This window comes from Mustela lutreola, chromosome 8, assembly GCF_030435805.1.
Source record: "Mustela lutreola isolate mMusLut2 chromosome 8, mMusLut2.pri, whole genome shotgun sequence".
NCBI lineage: Eukaryota > Metazoa > Chordata > Mammalia > Carnivora > Mustelidae > Mustela > Mustela lutreola.
In genome coordinates, this window is record NC_081297.1 from 62,929,418 (window position 1) to 62,951,888 (window position 22,471).

Genomic DNA, 22,471 nt, shown 5'->3' on the forward strand with positions numbered 1-22,471 from the left:
GAGATCATAACCTGAGCTGAAATCAAGAGTTGGATGTTCAATGGACTAAGGGCCCCAAAGATGAGCTTTTGCATTAAAAATGAAGAAAACACCAGAGACTCCAAAATGTATCTCCACACCCTCCGACACCACCATCAGAAAGGAAAGGCAGACCCTCCCCCATTTCATCCCCTGTTCTGCCGTAGGGCAGCAGGTGCCCAGTGGGTCTCCCTTCCCTCCTCAGAGCAGATCCAGTGGCCCTTCGACTTGGTTTTACCTCCACTCAAACTGGGATCCAGACTGTGGTGTGCCCAGCATGCAACTCCTGTGGGACCCTCCAAGGCCAGGAGGCAGAGACTAGGGGAGTAATATACTAAGTAAGTATAGGGGAATAATATACTAAGAAAGATCTTGGTCCTCCCACAGTCACAGGGGAATAATATCCCCAGCACAGCACATTCTGAAAGCATCAGAAGGACTGCATTGCCCAAAGAACTGCTCATAGTTTTTCTTATGCCTTGAGATCAAATATGCTATTCTCATGACAAAATAGCTTCCACACATTTAGGTTGTTTTTGAATCTTTTTTTTAATCCAAAAAAAAAAAAAAAAATAGCAAATAAAGTGGAAGAAGTGGAGTTCTTCCTATAAATCAAATGAAAGGAACTTGTCCCATCAGAAACCCCTATCTCCACCTCAGCAGGGGACACCGCTTGCCTCAGAGGGGACTCCAAACATATTTCCCCAGGTGGGACTTCTTGGGGAATATCAGTTCAGGAATAGGGCAGAGGCAGAGTTCCCCAATCAATTGCCCTGTCCAGACCGTCAGGGAAAATGTCCTCCAACCAGAAGTCTGTGTTTTACTTCTGGGGTCACGCATAATTGGCCTCTATTACCTGTCCCATAAGAAGATCTGTCCAAGATTCTTAGAGAGCTGAGACTATGGGAGTTGTTTCTACAATAGTTCGAGAAGGTCCCTTTGTGTCATCTTCCATGTCTTATTCTGAAGCGTCTGACTAGCACGCAGGGTCAGATAGAACCCCTCCTCCAGAGACAGTCTGATGAGCCAGGATGTTTAGTCTGAAGGAACAATTGGGGTAAAACAGTGGAAAGTATGTGAACTTTGGCATTCCCTAAACCTCAGTTGGAATGCTGGATTAGCTGTGTGACCTCAGTAAAGGTACTTAACTTCTGTGGGCCCGGACTTCCTTATCTATAAAATGAAGATAATACTGTCACTGCTGTGAACAAAGAGTGAAATACACACACAGTGTCCCTGACACTTAGCAGGTGCTTGTGGATACAGGTTCCTGTCCCTTACCCTCTTCTACCTTCGCCTCCATCCCACCCAAGGTGTGGGGGGCCCAGACTGGCTCTGACCTTTTGGCAAAGTCAAAAGAGAAATGCAAAGAGATGAACCTGATCCTGTGAGAGTCAGAGAGGAAGTCAGTTCCACGGTCAGAATTACCTGACCCTCTATTCCCCCTGCCCACATAAGCCAATGGTTCTCAGCTTTAGTTCCTCTAGGAATCACACGGGAGCGTGTTTAAACTCAGATTCCTGGGCTCATCCCTGGAACTTCTGCTTCAGCAGTTCTGGATGGAGTCCAGGATCTACCTATTTAAGAAGTCCCCTCCACCTCCCACCCTTGGGGACCCTGATTTGGTGGTGGTCCGTGGAACCACACTTGCAGAAGTATTGAGACGGTCAGGGCTTGGGGAAGGGTGGGGGCTGGGGGCTGGGGAAAACCACAGAGGAGGCAGGCATTCATTTGTTTACTAAGAGAAAACTTTTGTCATCAATATTTAATCACACACACCCAAAGAGAAAAGGAGCCATAACAGGAATTATCCAAATGCAAAACAAAACAAAATAAAACAAAAACAAAAACAACAAACAAACAAAAAAACAAAACCCAACCACCCACCATAAGCACCTCAACCATGAGCTTCAGTCAACCTTTCTATCTGGACATATGAAGACCTAGGGACACTTGGGGAATGCACAGTCTCTCAGATCAGTGAGGGGCCTCCTGGACCCCTGGTCCATTTCCCCACTGCGCCCTCAAGTGCTGAGGTGACATCCCCCCACCCCATATCTGAGGGCAAAGCAGAGGTTGCCCACCCATCCCCATTCCCTAACCCAGGTCCTTTCCCAGAGGGCCTGGCACATGGTCAGTGTTTAGTAAATGTCTGCTAACCTGAAGCTAGTTGGGGAAGAAAGTGGCTGAGCAGCTTCTATCAAAAAGCTGGACCACCGGCAAGAGACACTCAAAGGAGGTGGCAGTCCTGCCATCCCCAGGGTTTGCCCTTGAAGGGTAAGTCATAACCGCAGTAAGGAGGAAACTGGAGAGTTAGTCTGGGTTTGCAGCCAGGGGAAACTCCTACACTGACACTAGGATCTGAGAGAGCAAAGATTTTCCCTCCTGTCCCCACCCCTGCGCCCAACAGACCTACGCCTGTTATGCAAACCGCACCGATCTGACACTGGAACAGGTCCCCACTACAGAAGGGGAACAGAGGAGGGCACTGCTGGTGGGACCACGAGGGACAGTGGCACTGAGGTCCCCACAGACCATGCCGCCCTGGGAACGGCTCACACCTGTGGAAGGAGACACTGAATCAGAATTCTCTTCCATCCCCAACATGACATGACCCAGAATTTCTTGGAACCAATGGTTTACTTTCCTCACATTCAGAGGGACCAGCAACATTAATCTTTACAACTCCAGGCAAATCCAAACCCTGGATTTGCCTCTGGGCAAATCTGCTTTTGGAAGGAGTGTGTTTAGCCAACAGGACACCTAACTCTACTTAAACCAGACTAATGTTGAGATGTGTTTATAGAGTCTTTGAGCAAAAACTGATGGTCACAGTGGAGGAATCATCTAGAAATATGGTTGCTGCAAAGATGAGAAGAACAGACACCTAGCCCAGGAACAGCATACACATTGGATTATTAAAGGTAAAGACTTAAGAGTTGCCTGCAGTGGCCCCAAATGATCAGAATAAATATCTCATGTTTCTTATCAAAACCTTGTGCCATTTGAGGAACATTCTGTGTGTAACTGAAAAACTTGGGCTATTTTTGCAGAACCAATTAGTGGGGCAGAACTTGTCACCATCATTAGCTCAGGTTTCACGTATGTTCCAGATGGATCCGCACGCATAGGGGCCAAGTATTCTCGACCATCCCTTTGTCCAGATCCCAGAAACCTCAGCCCCCTTATCCCCCACCCAGTGCCCCACAGACAGAGGTTCAATCACCCATTAGATGCAACCCAATATTAACACCCAAAAGAACAATGCCTGTGACAGACACCCAACTTACAGATATTGACAGAGCCCACGCCTTCACACAAGCTGCAGGGGAGAGAGAGAAAGAGAGAGAGAGTGAGTGAACATTTAGAAGGGAGTTCCCTGCTCCTTCTCAATTGGGTCTATTCTGCTCCATCCTGAGCAAGGGGACCAGAGCTGAAGGGCTGGGGGCATGCTTCCTACCCACTGCAGAGAGCATCAGTAATGTCCCTGCTCCCAGAGATCCCGAAAGGACAGGGAAATGTTAGGTTGCAGGATCTAAAAGGCCACTTTATGCCTTGTTTGGTTTTTGCCCATGGGAAGGTGGTATAATGAAAGGGGGACATGGGTTACAGTGAGTGTTATCCTCCTTGTCCCCTGGCTGGAAATTCCAACATGGCCAAGTAAGAGATGGGAACAACCACTACCTAACTGGCCACCTCTAGGTACCAAAAAGCTTGCCTCTCTTCTAATAGATCCATTTTCACCCCATGAGTTTACATGCTACCCCAAATATCCACCTGACTTTATAAATGCAGAGGGAGGCAGGAGGGTATGGTGGTTAAGACCCTGGACTCTTGGGCACAAATCTGGCTGAGCCACTTACTAGCTGGGTGACCTAGGACAAGTCACCCAGGCTTTCTGTGCCTCAGTCTCCTCCTCATTTCTGAAATAGAGATGATCATACCCACTTCCCAGGATTGTGGTAAGCTCTATATTGCCAAGCACCTACAAATAGAGCCTGGTACCCAGTAAATCCACTGTGTTTGCTATTAACATTAGAAACATCTCGTTGATGGTGGGACACTTACATCAATGCAGTGGGCCCCCTTCTCCCTCAGGGCCACCTGCACTTTCTGCTCTATGTCGTCCTCTTTGTTAATCCCCAGCCTCAAACCTGACCCTCCAGTAAAGCTCTAGTCTGAGCCCTTCTGCCCGACGTGGAGTACTTATAGATATCTATGCTTTGGGCTCACTTTCCAGCCACATGACTCTGACTCTACCACAGCCTTGGAACTGTGCCCTTCCAGAAGATTCTACCCATCATACTGCCTGTGGGACCACATTGCTAGCAGCAGCTGTCTCCAAGTTGAGTGATGATGGTTGCTTTTATTTTCTTGTTTTCTGCAATGAGAATTACTGGTGTAGTCCAATTAAACTTGTTAAATGCCAAGAAGAGAAGATTGCTAAAAGGTCAATGGCCACAATAGGCAAGATGCCACACACTAAACCGTCTTTTAAAATCTCATGTGTTGGAGACAGTGCCTCATTAGTTATATGGTGGGGTTATTAATACACTAACAATGATGATGATTACAATAAAAGTAAGTTTCACTGCGCAAATGCCCAGTGCTTCACTGAATGTAGATGAGTGGGTTGAGGGCATAAGTGTACAAAGGAGGAGGCAGACTCTGGTGGGCTGAGGACATGGACAGAAAAATCGACCTGCTTTGATCAAGCATGGCACAAATCCAACAGCGTGCCAGCTGCCTTGGGTGTCACACACGTCAGATTTCTAAAACTAACCTGGTTAATAAGGAACCTCTCCGTGGTCCAGCCCTGCATGGCCACCTGGAGAGACAGATTCTTATTCTGATTGTAACCTGCTCCTACTTGTGCTTACTATGCACATTAACTCATTTATTCCAACAGCTTAAAGTGATGGGTTTTATGATTATCTGTTTTATAGATTAGGAACCTGAAGCATAGGTGTTCAGAGCTAGTAAGGGGTAGAGCTGGGGTTTGAACCCAAGTGGTTTGTCTCCCAGCCTGTGATCTTAACCTTTATATTCTACTTCCCCAGTCTAGCCTGCTTCCCAGTGATGGGACCCAAGTAGGAGGTCGTAATGATGTGGCCACTTCTAGGCTAGGGGCCCCATCACTACCCCGGGTGCAAATCCACATTGCTCCTCCCTTATTTACTTCGGTGCCCCCATTCTTGGCTCAAACTGTCAGCACAGCTTGATGTCTCCTGTCCCTTTCCCACCCCCTCAGCTCTTCTACCTCCTCTTCTGAGAAGCCTCCAACAGCCTCCCCTGGACACTAACCCTGGTCACCTGGAGGATGGATATATGTCCAACCCTGTCTTCCCCTGCTAAGTAAGGACACCGAGCTGCTCATTTCCATTTATTGGTCCTGAACATGGGACTACAGGGCTCCTTGTCTGTGTACCCCAAATCAAATGACCTTTAACAAACCATTGGAATGATTCCAGCTTTTGCAATCCACTGAGATGCGATTGCAGAAACATCCTTTCAGCCAGTGGGATAAAGCAGTTGTCTTGGTACAAGCTTGATGTGCAGCCAGAGGGAAGTGTAAGAGGGCAAAGATCACTGGAACGCTAACCAGCTGGAGATCAGTGTAAGCAAAGACACTACCTAGCTGTGACCTTGAACAAGTTCCTTCCCCTCTCTAGACCTTAGTTTCCCCAAATGAAAATGGAGAATTGGCTGGACTCCATGATTTCTAGAGTCTTACTTGAGTCTTTCCTGTTTGAATGCTCTCTGCTTGGAGGATTATAGTTGAGCAAAGCAGTCTTCAAGCCCTCAGTGGGGATGAGAAGTGACCCTGAGCCCCATCCTCACCGGCTCTCCTCGCCCTCCAGCAGCTTGCGGTAAGTGGCGATCTCCACGTCCAGGCCCAGCTTGGAGTTCATCACTTCCTGGTACTCCTTGAGCAGGCAGGCCATGTCCTGCTTGGCCTTCTGCAGGGCCTCCTCCAGCCCTACCAGCTTGCACTTGGCATCCCTGAGGGCCGCCTCGCCCTGCTGCTCTGCCTCCACCACAGAGCCCTCGAGCTTGCAGCGCTGTCAGGGAGGAGAGGAGGGAAGGGTTTAGAAGGGGTTGCAGGCTGTGGGAATCCTGGTGGGTCCCCCATGGCCTCAGTCAACCCCATTCAAAATGGTCAACTTGCAAATTAATGAGGCAGGAAAATAATGGCACTTTGGGGCTTTCTTGCTCCATTTTTGTACCACTTTATTGTAAAATTCAAGTCCCCGGTGAGCCGTTAGGGAGCAATGGAACAGGGCTGGTAATAAGTGGTGATACTATCTGACATCTGTTTACCGTTGTTAGTTTACAAGGTACTTTCACAGATCTACCTTACCCGCCTACAGTTACTCTGTGAGCTTGTCAGTACAGGCATGGTTATTCCCATTATGCAGATGAAGAAACTAAGACTCAGAGAAGCTGTGACTTGCCCTAAGCTACCCGAGTAATTAGTGTCAAGCCCAGGTTTTCATAGGCCATTCTCTGACCCACTGAGATCAGCATGCTAGAAGAAGTCCCCCTCTAGCCACCCACCGTACTAACTGCAGCTCCTCCCTTCTGCCCCACTTAAAACAGAAGGTACTCCCACAGCTCAATAGTAAAAGCAAAAACAAAAACAACCCTAATAATTGGATTTTCAAAATGGGCTAAGAACTTAAAGAGACATTTCTCTGAAGAAGACATATAAATGTCTTGCAGGTACAGAAGAAACTGCTCAACAACATCCTTTTCAAGGAACGGCAAATCAACACCACCATGAGAATCATCTCACACCTGCCTGGTGGGCTATTAACAAAATACAAGGTCAGTGTTATTGAGGATGTGGAGAAACTGAACCTCTCACAAACTGTTGGTGGGGATGCAAAAGAGTGCAGCCACTATGGAAAACAGTGTGGAGGTTCCTCAACAAATTAGAAATAGAACTTCCCTATGATCCAGCAATCCCACTTCTGAGTATTTATCCAAAATTACTAAAATCAGGATCTTGAAGAAATATTAACATTCCCATGTTCATTGCAGCACAATTCACCAAAGCCAAGACATGGGAACAACTTAAGTGTCCATCTACAGATGAACATAAAGAAAACGTGGTATAAACATACAGTGGAATGCTATTCGGCCTTTTATTTAAACTTTTTTTTTTTTAAGATTTTATTTATTTATCTGACAGAGAGAGATCACAAGTAGGCAGAGAGGCAGGCAGAGAGAGAGAGGGAAGCAGGCTCCCTGCTGAGCAGAGAGCCTGATGCGGGGCTCGATCCCAGGACCCTGAGATCATGACCTGAGCCGAAGGCAGTGGCTTAATCCACTGAGCCACCCAGGCGCCCCTCAGCCTTTTATTTAAAAAAAGGAAAAAATTCTGCATTATACCACAACATGGATGAACCTTGAATACATTATGCTGAGTCTAGTAAGGCAGATACAGGAAGACAAACTGCCTGATTCCACTTTAGGGAGTAGCTAAAATAGTAAAATTTTTTAAAATTTAAATTAAAATTAAAAAGTCAAATTTATAGACTCAAGCAGTGGGATAATGGCTGCCAAGGACTGGAAGGAGGGAAAATACGGAGTTACTAATCAATGGCCACAAAGTCTCAGTTAAGCAGGATGAATGAATTCTAGAGATCCGCTGTACCACACTGTCCACAATCATATATTGTACACCTAAAGACCCACTAGGAGGGTAGATCTCATATGAATTGTTCTTGCCACAATGAAATAAATATTCTTTAAAAGCATATTAGCATGCAAGCGAGGATAACTTCCAATCTTCTCTAATTTCACTTCCAGGACCATTCTTATATTTTATCACCTCAGCTATAAATAGCAATAAATTAATCGTGATACATCTTACACAGTGTTTAAGAACCACGACACAGAAGGGAGAGGACAGAAATTGCGCCACAGATATGTGAAAAACTCAGGGCTGGGACAGAGGTAGTATCACAAACCAGTCGGTAAGGAACAGATTACATGATCCATTCTCTTACTACCCATAGAAACAAATTAACCCAAGTCTTACTCCTTGCATATACAAAAAATAAAGTTCTGACAGGTGAAAGACCTAAATGTGAGAGGTAAAACTATAAAACTAGTCGAAGACAAGAATGCAAGAGAATACCTCTATGACCTCAAACTTTCATAGGTATAAACCATTAAGGGAAGAGCTGAAGGGTGTGGTCACATCCGGGTTAAAGACTTCCTTTCAGGAAAGCAAACAAACAAGGGGCAGTCTGAGAGGAGCTGAGCTGCAACAGGCAGAACTGACAAAGGGTTACCACCTAGACATAGTGGACAAGGAACTGCTGCAAACTGTCAAGAAAAAAGACAGGAATCACAATACAAAAATGAGCAGATAATAGGACTAGGCAGTTCTTAGAATGGGAAAAGCAAATGAGTATGTAAGCCTAGAAGGAGACGTTCGACATCACTAGTTAACCAGAGAAATGAAAATTAAAAAAACAACTTGTTACTAGTTTACACCTATTAGATCCACAAGAATTGGGGTCTGATCATAGCGAGTTTGAGCTGAAGCTGCCGCCTGCCTACGGTGGGACTGTATGTGAGCACAGAGCTCTGAGTGCTCTTATGGGAAGTAATTCAGTGAATATCCTACAACTCAACAATTCCATTTCTTGCTTTATGCCTTCAAGACATCTCTCATGGAGATGTATATGGAAGCATGCACACATGTATAAAAACAGGAAAAATGCTCATGATACAACTGGTGGCATAGCAAAGACTTGGAGGCCAACAAAGTGGACATCCATAGGGGAATGAACAGGAAACTCTGGTTTATGAATATTAATGCCTTCAATGCACAGAAAAGATAAAACAGATCATTTAGAGCAACATGAATGGATGTCAATGACTTTGAACTGGCAACAGGAAGAATCAGATAGATTAATGGCATAATGTCACGATGTAAATTTAAAACACTAAGAAATCTATATGAGTTTATTTTGAAGGATGCATATGTATCTATGTATGTAAATATATGTGTGCAAGAGGGATGTATATTAGCTGCATGAGAATGGAATGAAGATGAAGGAAAAACCATGCTCAGTTGCAAAGATGCACAGATGGTGGTAGTGAATGGCACTTTGAACAGAGTGGCATTACATCAGTTCGGGTCTGTGCACCTCAAGTCCATCCAGAGAGGCAGGGGGAGAGACAGCAGGACACAACCTGCCCTAGACCACGCTGTCTATGTTTAAAGGAGAGAAATGGTAAAGGGATAAGAAGGGAAATAAGAGCAGAATTCAGAGAAGATAGACCAACCCTCCCCCTAAAATGTTTTGTGCAAACTTCAGAGGCAGGTGGTTAAACTATAAGCCTCTCCAAAAAGAGCAGCAGCCCGTCCAGGTAGGAGGGAAGCATAGAGCAGATCAGAAGCAGCAGGTAAACTGGGTGAGGTCTCAGCGCCCCCTGACCTGCTGCTTGGCATTCTCCACCTCCGCTGTGAGCCTCTGCATCAGGCGGTTCAGCTCGTTGAGCTCATCCTTGGTTCTGCGGAGGTTCTCGCCCTGCTGGCTCACGGTGGCTTTCATCTCCTCACACTGTGGGTTGGGGGACCAATACTGAGAAACAGCCAATGGTTGCAACATTGTGGGAGAGGATGCTGGGAAGAACCCTCTGTTCTTCCACGGTCCCACCTCCCACCCCTGCTCTGCTTGGGTTTGTGCTGTGGCCCCTCTCAGTGCATGGGCACCTGTCCCAGGAATCTCTGGGTTCCAGCTATGATCCTTGCCCAATGGGCAGCCTGGCCCTCCGGATCACCTTGGTTTGGTACCAGGACTCAGCCTCGGCCCGGCTGCGGCTGGCAACATCGTCATACTGAGCCTTGATCTCGGCCACAACTGAGTCCATGTTGAGCTCCCGGCTGTTGTCCATCTTGACCACCACCGAGGTGTCCGAGATTTGTGACTGAAGAAGGTAGATTTCCTGTGGGAGATAGCAACCAGTGTCCTCAGCTCCAAATCCCCCTTCAATTCCCATCTCTGGAGGTAAAAAACAGTCCCCATCTGAAGCTTCAGGAAGTAAACTGGAGAATTTCAGAGGGGATTTTAAGAGAAGAGGGCTGGAATCTGGACCATGGCCTCAAGGCAAAGAGCAAGGTGAGATTCCATTAAAGCCTGGATCAACCGAGGCTAATTTCTAGGGATAGAGACAAAGGGGGTTTTTCCACCTGGGACCCCAACTATCCATATCAGCTCTAGTTATCTGTATAAATGTAATCAACCAGATAATGGGTTTTCTAATTAAGTTTTCATACTACCTGAATTAGTAAGATATTATTATCTCTATATACCTATACCTATATTCTCAAATCTCTACTTCATGTTATACTGTGTAGACAGGCAACGAAATATAGTCTTTTGAATCATTTTAAAGGAAGGACATCATCCATTTCCATTTTTCAAGGAGGCCTGAGCAAGAGAAATCTCTGGTCACAGAAGGAGAGGGTGGTTAGGCCCTAAAAGAGTTAGGGACGAACAACCCTCTCTAGAGCCAAAGGGCCAAGACAAGCCACAACCCAAAAAGCCCTCCACCCTCTCCTCCCTCACTTGCTCTTCTGGAGATGGGAAGAAACTCACCTCCTCATAGAGGGCCTGCAAGAAACCCATCTCCTCTCTCAGCGCCTCCACGTTGGCCTCCAGGTCAGCCTTGCGCAGGTAGGCACAGTCTATGTCCTGGTGGACACACACGGGAAAGGAGGGAACATGGAGGACATCAGCACTGGAGGAACATGCCACTGGACATCAGTACTCTATCGGGGGCCCCGAGGCCATGTTATGACCCACTCTTCTCCCACCACAGGAACATCCGTGGAACCAACTAGGAATAAAGAGTGGAGAGAAATCTGACCCCTTACAGACTTTTTCTGATTCCTCTAGGACTGGAAATCTTCCTGAAGTGGGTAGCTTAGAATCACAGCCCAAAATGTTAGACTGCTACCACTGAGCCAGACTGGCCGATGGAGCATGACCATGTGGTGGCCACAGAGCCTTGAGTACATGCCCAAGCAAGTCATCCTTGGCACCCAGGTCAGGCGCCACCTAAGCAGCTGGTTCTCATGCCTGAGACCTCATGGTGCTGCTGTCCAGCTCTCTGCAGATGCCCTGATCAGTTCCCATGGTCACTTGTAAATCAATTTCACTATCACAGGGACATTGCTGACTAATTGGCCTCCATCTGTTAGGGGACTCAAGTGCCTGGCCATGACCATTAGACTGACACAAACTTGGCCTCCAGCATCCAAGATTTCATTCCTCTCCATGTGGGAAGAGTCACTCACCTTCTTCAGCACCACAAACTCATTCTCGGCTGTGGTCCTGAGAGCCACCTCCTCTTCATACCTAAGGAGACACAGCACAGGTGGAAAGGCCCCTGAGGAGGAGGGCTTTGGGCTGGCCAGAGAGCCCAAGGATTTCAAAACTCCTTGGTTCTACCCTTCATTTGCTGCATGCTTTGCGAGAAGAGGCGTGGCCTCTCTGGGCTTCTATTCTTCAGTCACAAGGAACACACCAAGAAGATACTGGACACGGAGCTCAAGTCCCTGGTTTCTGGTCCAAGCTTGGACTGAAGTGGCTGCAAAACTCAGGCAAGTCATTGAATCTCTCTGCATCTTGGGTTAAATTGACTGGTGTGCAGGAAGTTTCTCTGGACTTATTTGTGGAATGAATGGAAGACACATGCTCTGGGGGTGGGGTCTTTCAGCCTTTATGTACAAAACATAAAGCTCCCTGAAGCGATCCCTGGAACGTTCTCTTCCCCTCCCCTAACATCCAAGGACTTGACATTCTGGAAGCACCCCACTGTGCCCAGACTGCTGGGGGACATTTCCACCCCCCTCTCCACCTGCTGGCACATTCTCTTACTCCTGCCCATGAGGCCATTCCTGGCCTGGCCCAGCCAGCAGGAGAACCAGAGTTCTCACGGCACGCTTTCCACAACTTTTTAATAACAGAGTAATTTGGGCTTCTATAAACTCTGAGCTGTGTAATTACCGGCCCTCACACTCACAGAGACTGGGAGGCAGACGTTGCCACCTGCAAACAGAGTTGTGCCTGCCTCTGCAGTTACTTCCAGTTAGTATTACCAGGACTGATTATGTCAGAATCCCCCTTCTCTCTGTCCATATCTACCAGGTAAAGAGGGGCAAATTAGCAGTGACCCAGTGAATTTTAACCAGGTTATGGCCAAAACAAGTCAGGTTAAAATGAAAGATTTACATGGACCTTTGAATTGCAGAGCCTTGCAGAACAAGAGCCTAGTGATTTATCTACAGAGTAAATAAAGGAATTATCTGAGCTCATCAGATACCTTGAATGGCATTGGCCAGATCATCTTTAAGATACATCTATCTCCCCAGGGACGTTTCCTTTCTTTCCATCCTAGCGCTGACTGCTCCCAAGTTCTTCCCTCCAGCCCTGTGATCTCTACCCTCCTGTTTCATCATTCCTTTTTCTGGATCTCCCCAGGACAGGGCCCACAAGGGCCGGGAGCGGAGACCAGATGGAGTCGCCTGAGGAAACAGAACCATCTGAGTGGTTGCCTGAAATGACCCTGACCTTCAGCCATCTCCACTCCAGGATAGTTGGGGGGGCCAAAACCTGCTCCACCCCCATAAGTACCCCCGGCCAGGCTGCACTCACTTCTTCTTGTAGCCCTCCATCACCTCCTGCACGTGGTTGAGCTCCGAGGCCAGCCTCCCGCTGTCGGCCTCCATGCACTCAGCCTCCCGCCTCAGAGTCTCAATGTAGCCCTCGAACAGGGGCTCCAGGTTGCTCTCACAACACTTGCGGTCCTGGTAGAACTGCCACTTGGTCTCCAGCAGCTTGTTCTGCTGCTCCAGGAAGCGCACCTGCAACCCAGCGGGGAGGAAAAAGACTCAGGGGGAGCCCAGGATCCCGGAGCCCTCACTGCCCTTGGGGAGAGCCCCTGACCTGCAGCAGCTTGTGACCTTCCCCCATAGTCCAAATCATTTGGCAAAGCCTGGAAGCGCAGGTCACAGTTCTTCCCCCAGTCATGTTCCCATCCCCATCTCCCCATAGAGGAGTGTGAGGTGGTTTTCTGCACAGAGTGAAGTAACATCTGATCTGCAAAAACACCCCAGGCCAGGATGGGGGCTGGGGCGCAAAATCAAAGAAGGTCACGTCCTAATCCATGGAACCTGGGAATAGGTTATGCTACATGGCCAAAGGGACCATGTATGTGGAATTTAGGTATGGCGTTGAAGATCAGGAGATCTGGAATTATCCAGATGGCCTCAAGGGACCAAATGGGCCTTTTTTAAAGTGGACAAGGAACCAGAGAGTGGAAAGGGTCACGGAAGGAGGAGGTGGACGAGAGATTCAGAACCTGAGACAGCTACCACTGCGGTCACCAGCTTTGGAGGCGGAAGGAGAAAGGGCCTGAGCCAACGAAAGCCAGTGACCTCTAGAAACAGAAGCAGCTCTGGCAGCAAGCAGCAAGGGAATGGGGACCTCAGTCTTACGATCACGAGGAACTCAATTCTGCCAAAAGCCTGCACGTCCCTGAAAACAGGTCTCCCCTAAGGCCAACAGCTTGATGTCGGCCTCAGGAGATAATAAATTCATGTTGTTTTAAGCTACTCAGTTTGTGGGCATTCTTAGGGCATTTAAATATGCATCTACCATACTCTCCCTCACTCTGATCCTGGGGTGTGAGAGCCCAGCTGCGGGGGCCCCCAGACCAGGAGTTAGGAGACTTCCCACTGGCTGACTGCCACTAACCAGGTCCCTGTGCCTCCTTCTCTCTGAGCTTCACGGTAAACTGAGGCAGCAGCTGTACATCAGCAAGATCACACAGGGAGGCCCCAGGCCCTTTCTGCCCTGACCAAGTGTTTTATCTGACAGCAAACTGTTTTATAGAAACTGAATTCATTGCCAACATTTAATAACTGAGTAATTTCAGGCAAGAGTCTGGATCTCCATGACCTTAACAGACCAGAGGCTCAGGTGGTGCAGGGCGTGGGTCTGAAGGTGGGTCTCAGCGGCTCCCCCTCCAGCAGGCATGCATCTCAGGCTTGGCTTCATTCAGGTCCACCAGGCCCCATAACCTTGCCAGCCCTACACTAGGTGATCTGCTCCCAAGCCATAATCTTCTGGGAGCACAAACCTGGAAGAAAGCACCCCTCAACTGCCTATTATTGTGGGAAAAGAAGCCAAACCCTAATGAACCAAAGGCACCTGCCCTGGGTTGCCCCATGCAGACCCAGTCTCTGGCTTGCCCGCTCCACAGGCTTAAACCACCCTGGGCGATACACTTTGCATACCCAGAGCTCATTATGAAAAGGTGGGGGGCTGTCAGCCACCTCAGGGGAGGGAAAGCCAGTCTGGGGAAGGAGTGTGACTGAAACGGACTGCTTACAACTGAGACTGCACAGCGGGATGCTGCTGCCCAGAAGGCCATGTGCAAATGTCCATGCATGCTCAGGGCCCTCACTATGCTTTTGAGCAAATTAGACAAAGAGGCCGCTCCAGGCAGATGCAACCTCCTGCTGGGGCACACAGTCCAGTGAACAGAGCATGGGCTGGATTTCAAGTCCCACCACCCCACACACTTGGTGCGCGTCCTTGTGAAGTGAAGACCCTGCCTGATGTGCTGATGGCAGGGGAGAGCCGGCAGTGTGTTAAGAATAGATGTAGGTCCCCTTTGCTTACAGAGATGCCCATTCCTGATGGTGACATTTGTCTGAGAGCAAAGCTCCCACGCACCATCACCCTGTGTGTGTCCACCTACAAAGTCCCTGGGCATAGACAGGCACACCATTCAGCCCTAGAAGATAAGCCTTTCCTCCCCCGGACTTCAGCGGCTGCCCTCCCACAGAGAGGCTCTCAGACGGAGCACCACCGAGTTAGGGGAAACCAGAGCCCGGCATCCAACCAGAAAGTGGGCTCAGAGAGTGCACTATCAGGAAAGCACAAGTCCACAGCCCCTCCTGGGGCTTCCCCTGAAGTTTTTCAAGTCACTGTCTTTAATCTGTGTCCGTATTAGGTGGGGAAGGGCGCCCAGGGCAGAAGTCGTGGGAACTCACAGCCTACCTACCCTGTCCCCATTGGAAGGAGCAGAAGATGAGCTTCTGGCTCCTCCTCTTCCTGGCTCCCCTGTCCACCCTGGAGGTGGCAGCATCTCCTCCAGGAGGTGGGTCAGACCCCAGCCTAGCAGACATGCCCCTCACGGCTACCACTGTTGATGGTTGAGATCCAAGAGATGGGGCCACGGACACACTCTCTGGTCTTTTGGGGCAGGGAAGCAGCTTCAATGAAAACCAAGAGCCCGATTCAGTCATGCTCTCAAGGCCACCTGCTGATGGGTAGCAGGCCTGGGGTGTAGAGTGAACCCAGCTCACCCCTGAGCTCCAAGTACCTTGCCCATTCCCATGGCACTTCCCCAGGGCGCCGCCCACAGACCCACCTTGTCGATGAAGGCAGCGAACTTGTTGTTAAGATTCTTGATCTGCTCCTTCTCCTCGTGCTTCACGCACTGTGCGTTGGGGTCGATCTCCAGGTTGAGAGGCGTGAGGAGGCTCTCGTTGACAGACACGCTGGTGATGCAGGGCAGGCTGGGCCCGAAGAGGCCCCCCACCCGGTAGCCCAAGCTGCTCCCGCTGCGCAGGGGCCATCCACAGCTCACCGCTGTCCTCGGGGACCCCATGGCACACAGGCTCCGGCTGCTGAAGCCCCCCAGGCGCCTGTAGCTGGGCCCCCCGGGACTGCCCCTGAGGGAGGCCAGGACACCCACACAGCTACGGGCTGAGGGCTTGGACACGACCGCAGAACAGGAGCTGAAGTTCCTGACCCCAGAGCCGGAGCCGAGACGGTAGGAACGGCTCGCCATGCCTCCGCCGTGCAGGGCAGTGCAGGGAAGGCAGAGAGGATGGAAGCGCTCAGGTCTCACGCTAGAGACCTGTCAATGCCCCTGCCTTTTATGGGGTGGATGACAGGCCTCCCAACAACATAAAAGGCGGGAGAAAGTTATTAATGCCATTTATAAGCGTGGGAATCTCCCGCTAGGCAGACCAAGAAGGAAAGCTGAAACTTGTTTCCTTTAATAAGCATGTGGAGGAGACCCCGTGTCACAGTAAACCTGCCCCTTGCTGCCTTTTCCACCCCACAGGCCTAGACATGGCTCTTCAGCCCCTAATTCCCCTCCTACCCTGTGAGTCCACTGCCGTCATTATCCCCCATGGGCAAGTGGGGGCTTGGGCAGATACACATTCCTGAGACGCCAAGGGTCCCGTGTCCCATAAAGTCAATGGACCCATCCTCCCAGCAGATTACACGTTTCCCTCCATGAGGCCATGAGGATGCCTGGCTGATCTTTCCAGGGTGAGCCCGTGTGGAGTGAACCCTTCCAGCCTTTCCTGTTACTGCATTTCCTGCATTCTCAGAGTCGAGTCACTGGGGCTGGTACAGCCCCTTGGTGCAGAAAGCATGCCTTATCAACTTCCATAGCCTTCACGGCCACCAACACATACTAGGTCCGCAGGAAACATTGTTGCAGTTGAAAAGACTAGACACAGGAAGGAAGGGCCAGTATCTGGAGAGTGTCTTCATCTAGTCCACAAATACTGATTGACCCCTCCACTGTGTGCCATGCCCAGGAGCTGTCCCCAAGGAGGTGCCTTCACTCACGGGCAAGTGCTTAGGTCCCACCAGAACAAGGCCCCAATCTAGATGCCAAGCACACTAGAGCTGGACAGAACTTGCCCTTGAAGAACCTGGTCTCCTGGGGACACCAGACCGAGGCAGGAAAGATCCAGGCAAAAGAAGGAAAGACGACCAGTCAGGTGAAGGGAATGTTCTTGGCTTTCTGAGGGAGGCCGCTCGTGGCAGGTGGAGCATCACAAAGGAGGTGGGACCTGAGGTGGGGCCAGGAAGATGACAGGACATGGCAGAGAGAATAGAAGTGGGGGTGCCAGGAGAGCTACTGAGTCCGAGAGAGATCGCCCAGTTCCTGAGATCCTCTGCCAAACCAAGCTTTGAGCCAGAGCAGCTCAGCCCGATGTCACACCCCGGAGGGGCAGGATGAAAAAGGGACCCAGGGGGAAAGCCCCTCCCTGCAGTCCCGACTCTCATGATGCCTAAGCCTCGAGCAATCCAGTCCTCGGAGTGAAGCTCTCGTTACAGAGAATCTCTGTGTACAAAGACAAGAACAAGGAATGGTCTTCCAGAACTCCCTCTTGGGAGAAGAGGCTTGGGGAGGGGGCATAAGAAAAGAGCCACACAGAACGAGAGAGAATGGGGAGGGTCCTTCTGCTGGCTCACTCATTCTTTCTCTCACGCACCCACGCACACACACACACCTCATAGCAGGAGGACATGGAGGACAGAATCGCACTCTACGTGGGGAGCATAAGAATGGATAGAGGGAGCAGGACCTGCCCAGGGAGCACCAGTCTGAGAAGAGGCCCTTGTTCCTGCACCCGGAGGACAGAGCTGCAAGGCTGAAGCAAGTCCCGGGGTGGGCTGGGGAGACACCCCATCAACCGATTTTCTGCAGAACCAACTTGCCCCAGCCTTTTACTCTTGTGGCCACAGACACACACACTAACCCTAACTAGCAGGAAGGGGAGCTGGGTGTGCCGGAAGCTGAGAGGGCCCCTCCATGGTGGGCAGGCAGAACAAGAGAAGCAAAACAGAAACTAGACCTCAAAACCAATGCTCTGGAAGGGCCTGCCTCACTCTGGACTCTGTTTCTTTTTCTTCATTCAACAAGTACTAACTGAATACCCGTTCCACAAACTTGACATACATCAGGAAATAAAACATACAAAGGTGGATGTTTTCTTAAGCTCCCATTCCAGTGGGAGAGGTCGACCATAAACTTGGGGAGAGAGTGGATTATCTATTTGATGGTAAAACATGTCAGAAGAAGAAGAAAATTGAAAAAGGAAGGGGGACTCAGGAGAAGTGGGAGCAAGATGGGGTCCAATTTTAACAGGATGGTCCCCGTCAACTGCCCCGAGAAGGGGATGTTGAGCAAAGGTTTTGATGAGGTAAGAGGATGAGCCAGTGCAAAGGCCAGAGGTGAGAACAGGCCCAGTCTGAATAGGGAGGCCCTGTGGGGTTTGAGCAGAGACAATGAGAGGGAGTCCTGAGTACAGTGAGTTCGGGGGATACAGAGAGGCGGGGGAGAGTGCCATTGGACCCTGTGGGATGGGGCCTGTTCCTCGCTGTGTCCTATTGCTTACCTGGGTGCGCCTGAGATACTTCCAGTCCCAAGCACTGTACGGGGAAAATAAAAAGCAAACCTACTTTGGTGACTTTGGAATTGAAGTTATGCAGCCCACCTTCACACAGGGTCATTCCAGAACGTCCGGGAACTCATGGCAGAAGGCTTCCCACTGCCCAGGACCGGCAACCTCTCTGGTGACCAAGGCATGGTATCACCTCAGGAGTGGTTCCTGCTGCCTTCTCTGAGGGGACCTCCCACGGATATTCCCCAAGATAGAGAATTGGAGTAGGCTCATTCATCAGCATCCCATTTGGAGCACCCCTGTTGGGCAGTCCCTCAACAAGCCTGGCTCACTCCCCAATATCCAGGTTGGCTTTGGGTACCTTTGGCCCAAATAAAAATGTCTGGCCTAATTTCACTAATCTTGAGGCCAGGGTACAGGGCACAAAGGCAAGCTCCAGGGACCTCCTTTCCCAGAGTGGCCCACATTCTGGGTGGGCAGAACTTCCAGGCTTACTAAATGTGTTCTTGTGTTCTGGTATCATAAAGAATGCTAAAAGCTTTCAAAAGAAAACAGTGTAATGGCTCTAGTGAGGTGGGGGCACCAAGCAGGCTGGGGGAGTTGATGGGGAAGAGGACTTCATCACTGACATTATTTAGAATCGCTCCTGCTAGGTGACCATTAAAACAAACTGATTTTTAGTCTGCTTTATTGTTTTTAAATTTTCTACCAAAAAATGCACCCCTGGGGCCCCTACCCAGGGCAGATGGATCCCACTGCCCCCCCCCCAACCCTTTCCCATACATCACTGAATGGCTCAAATACAGCCAAAGTTTATTTCCTGCTCATGGAACACTGTGGAAGGGGTAGATCAGTGGGTAGGACAGCTTTCCTCTGCGCAGTTACCCAGGGGACCAAGGTTCTGATAACTGCTGTGATCCCCCATCCTGCTTGGCATATGCAGTGCTAGCCTCTAGGATGTTAGATGAATCACCAAAGGAAAACTGGGGATCTCCTGTTATGGGCCCTGGAGAGCAGGGGATGTACTAAATGGTTTTTCTTTTTTGCTTCTGGCTCAAGGATATTTGCTTTTCTTACCGATACCACCAACATTATGAAGGTGTCCAAAAAAAGTCCAGAAAGAAGAATCTCGGTTTGAGTCTTCTGCTGTGCCCAGCTCCTGAAGGAGAATTGGCAATTCCTGGCCAGAATATTCAGAAAACCACCAGGGTCAGGAGTGTGGGGGAGACCCCTGAAAACAGAGAATAGGGCTGTGGAGGGAACCCTGCTCACAGCCAGCCCAGGCTGCCCTCCCTGCATCTGTCTTTGGCCACAGGACTTTCCTGAGCACCTGCATGCGTCCGGTGAAGGCATCATGACCATGCTAGCTGATGCTCTGGGGACCAGAAGGTGGGGGAGCAGGGTGGCCATTGAACACCCATTCCCCACCCCAGTCTGTGGGTCCCTGGCCCAGCACACCCACTCATCCACTTGTTCAGTAACTGCTTATCAAGCCCCTGAGGGTCATGCATTGTGCTAGGTGCTGGTGACACCAAGCTGGACAAAAGCCCGGCCGTGCCCTCCAGTGGCTCACAGCCTACCAGTCACAGTGGGAGACCTGGCATCTACAGCACAGAATGGTAACAGACATGTGCAAAGATGCCATACTCCTTTTAAAGGAAATGGTCCCTGAACCAAGTGTGGAGATGCCCAAAGCCAGGGAACAGAGTCTGTGAAGGTATGGAGGGACACCCAGCTGGCTGAGTGTGGCCGGAGGGCAGGGCCTCCCTTGCGGGGTGATGAGGAAGCAGGAGGAGGAGGAAGGAGGGCCCAGGAGTTCCCCCCATCCTGTCAGCAGCAGAGTTTCCTCTGGCTTAGAGAGGCAGGTGGGTGGGGCTGCATGGTGATGGATGGGGTGAGTGGGTGGGTGGGAGGAAGGTGGCTGGATGTACATTGGGATCAGTCAAGAAGCAGGGCGAAGAACAGATTGTGAGAACATGATAAAAGGCAGCAAATCCAGCTGGCAAGCTATGGCGTGAAACAAAATGAGAAATAACATAGCCGGAGCTCAGACCACGTTGGAGGGGATGGAGAAGAAACGGAAGGACCGCGAAGAGTCAGAAGGTCTTGGTAACTGGTTGGATGTGGTATAAGCAAAACAAAAGTCAGGATGGCCAAGAGCAAGGAGCCCTACCGCCCCCCTCAGCCAGGCATCAAGATGCACACGAGCCCAGACCTGACTGGGTGTGTGAAGAAAATTAACAGAGACAGTCTCCAAGAGCACTTAGCACAGCCAGTGGCTCACTCTCGACACTCAGCCATGGTCACTCTGGCTTTTCATCCCCCCTTGGGATCCCGAGCCAGTGTGTACTAGAAAATAGCACAGCCCGTGGGGTCCGTCAATGCAGGGACAGACGGCCGTGCACGTCACACGGTGTCCATGTGTCAAACTTGGGGTTGTTGTGCAGGTCACATTAAATACAGTGTAAATCCACAACGTGCCCTGTGGAGGCCTGCCTCAAGGAGCACAGTTGCTATTCGGCTGCAAGCATGAGGCAGGGACATGCCAAGGGCAGAGGGCCAGCCTCACAGCCAGGAGGGGGCTTCCCCTTCCATCTCAGCCTTGAGCTGGCTGTGGGGCATGAGGACAGGAGGGGATGTTCCCATAACCCTGAGCCCCTAAGTCAGCTTCACATCACGTCTGATGCACTTTACTGCAGCAGGAATGTCAGGGACCGACTCTAGAAATATTTCTGTACATGTGGAAGTCTGGGGTCAAACTTCAAGTATCAAAAATTTTACTGAGAGTGACACCTCTTTCCCTCGTGGTTCCAGAGTAGTAGAAGGTTCCAGTCCCTGGATTAGATCCCTGCTTCTAAGATGCTCTCAGGCTAAGTAAGGGAAGAGGACAGACAGCCCAGCGCAGAATAAGAACCTGGAACAGGACAAGAGGACAAGAAGGGCAGGGATGTGGTTGTAGCTAGGCACAGGGGAGGCAGAAGCAGGATTTCTGGGGCGTGGGGTCATCAGGAGAGCATATGCATCATCAAGGGAGATATAGGGGAATTTGGAGAGAACAGCTTTGGGTCTCCTGCATCTGACAGGGGAGGGAAACTCAGTCTCTTGTGATTTCTGGGGTGAAATAGCCACTAAAAAACCATGAGACTGATGTACAATAAACTAAGATATTCACTGTGGTGAATGGAAATCCGGCAGATTTTTCCTGTAGTCCCAGAATGACAACCAAGTCCCAAAACTGAGCACAAAAGGACATCAGTCCCCCAAGTTCTAAGAAGCTACACACTGGAAATGGCCACCACCTGTCATGGTCACCAGCTTCGGTGGGAGGAGAGCTGAGACGGAAGGGTCGGCCTTGCCGGCATCCAGTAGCGGGCAAGTCAACGTGTGGCCAAGCATCACAAGGCAGCACTGTGTGTGGGGACCTCACTGGAACCAACCCTTGAACAAAAGGGCACGTGAAGCCACCACCCCCATGGTGGCCATGGAGTGCCCCCCGCCTCCATCAGGTGTCACCTAGGCAGAGCGCCGCTTGATGGTGACCCCTCTGACACATGTTGGAAATCTTCAAAAAGAAGGAGGTAATGAAAAGATGAACCAAGCCATAAACACACGAGCTAAACCCAGGGCTAAACCCAGGTTTAGGGGCAGAGAGAGAGAAGAGTCTTGAGCAGACTTTAAGACTAAAATTGTATCGGGGCTCCTGGGTGGCTCTTTCGGTTAAGTGTCTACCTTTGGCTCAGGTCATGATCCTGGAGTCCTGGGATCAAGCCCACATTGGGCTCCCTGCTTAGGGGGAAGCCTGCTTCTCCCTCTGCCTGCCGCTCTCCCTGCTTGTGCAATCCCTCTCTTCGACAAATAAATAAATAAGATTTTTTTAAAAGGTTAAAAAAAAGCTGAACTTGTATCAGGAATTCAGGACATCTTCAATTCTGGAATAAGATGATTCTAATGAGCAAGTGGTCACAAACTATGACATCTAGCCAAGATGTCTGTCCCTGTAATTGCAGCTGTGTCATAAACCACCCTGCAACTTAGCAGCTTTAAAAAGCAACATTCAGGGGCGCCTGGGTGGCTCAGTGGGTTGAGCCTCTGCCTTCTGCTCGGGTCATGGTCTCGGGGTCCTGGGATTGAGCCCCGTGTCGGGCTCTCTGCTCAGTGGGGGAGCCTGCTTTCCCCTCTCTCTGCCTGCCTCTCTGCCTG

The 22,471-nt window shown here is 50.1% G+C and overlaps 1 protein-coding gene across 1 annotated transcript; it reads right to left on the reverse strand.

Annotated features, from left to right (window-relative positions):
- Nucleotides 1-1,768: 1,768 nt before the first annotated feature.
- On the reverse strand, nucleotides 1,769-19,494 carry LOC131838730 (keratin, type II cuticular Hb5-like). The gene is made up of 10 exons (XM_059185271.1): nucleotides 19,349-19,494; nucleotides 15,487-18,299; nucleotides 12,702-12,910; nucleotides 11,342-11,402; nucleotides 10,641-10,736; nucleotides 9,823-9,987; nucleotides 9,477-9,602; nucleotides 5,860-6,080; nucleotides 3,309-3,340; nucleotides 1,769-2,579 (listed from the first exon to the last, which is right to left on the reverse strand). The coding sequence occupies exons 2-10, from the start codon at nucleotides 15,907-15,909 to the stop codon at nucleotides 2,440-2,442; spliced, it is 1,473 nt and encodes a 490-aa protein (XP_059041254.1). The 5' UTR covers nucleotides 15,910-18,299; nucleotides 19,349-19,494; the 3' UTR covers nucleotides 1,769-2,439.
- Between the last annotated feature and the right edge of the window lie 2,977 nt (nucleotides 19,495-22,471).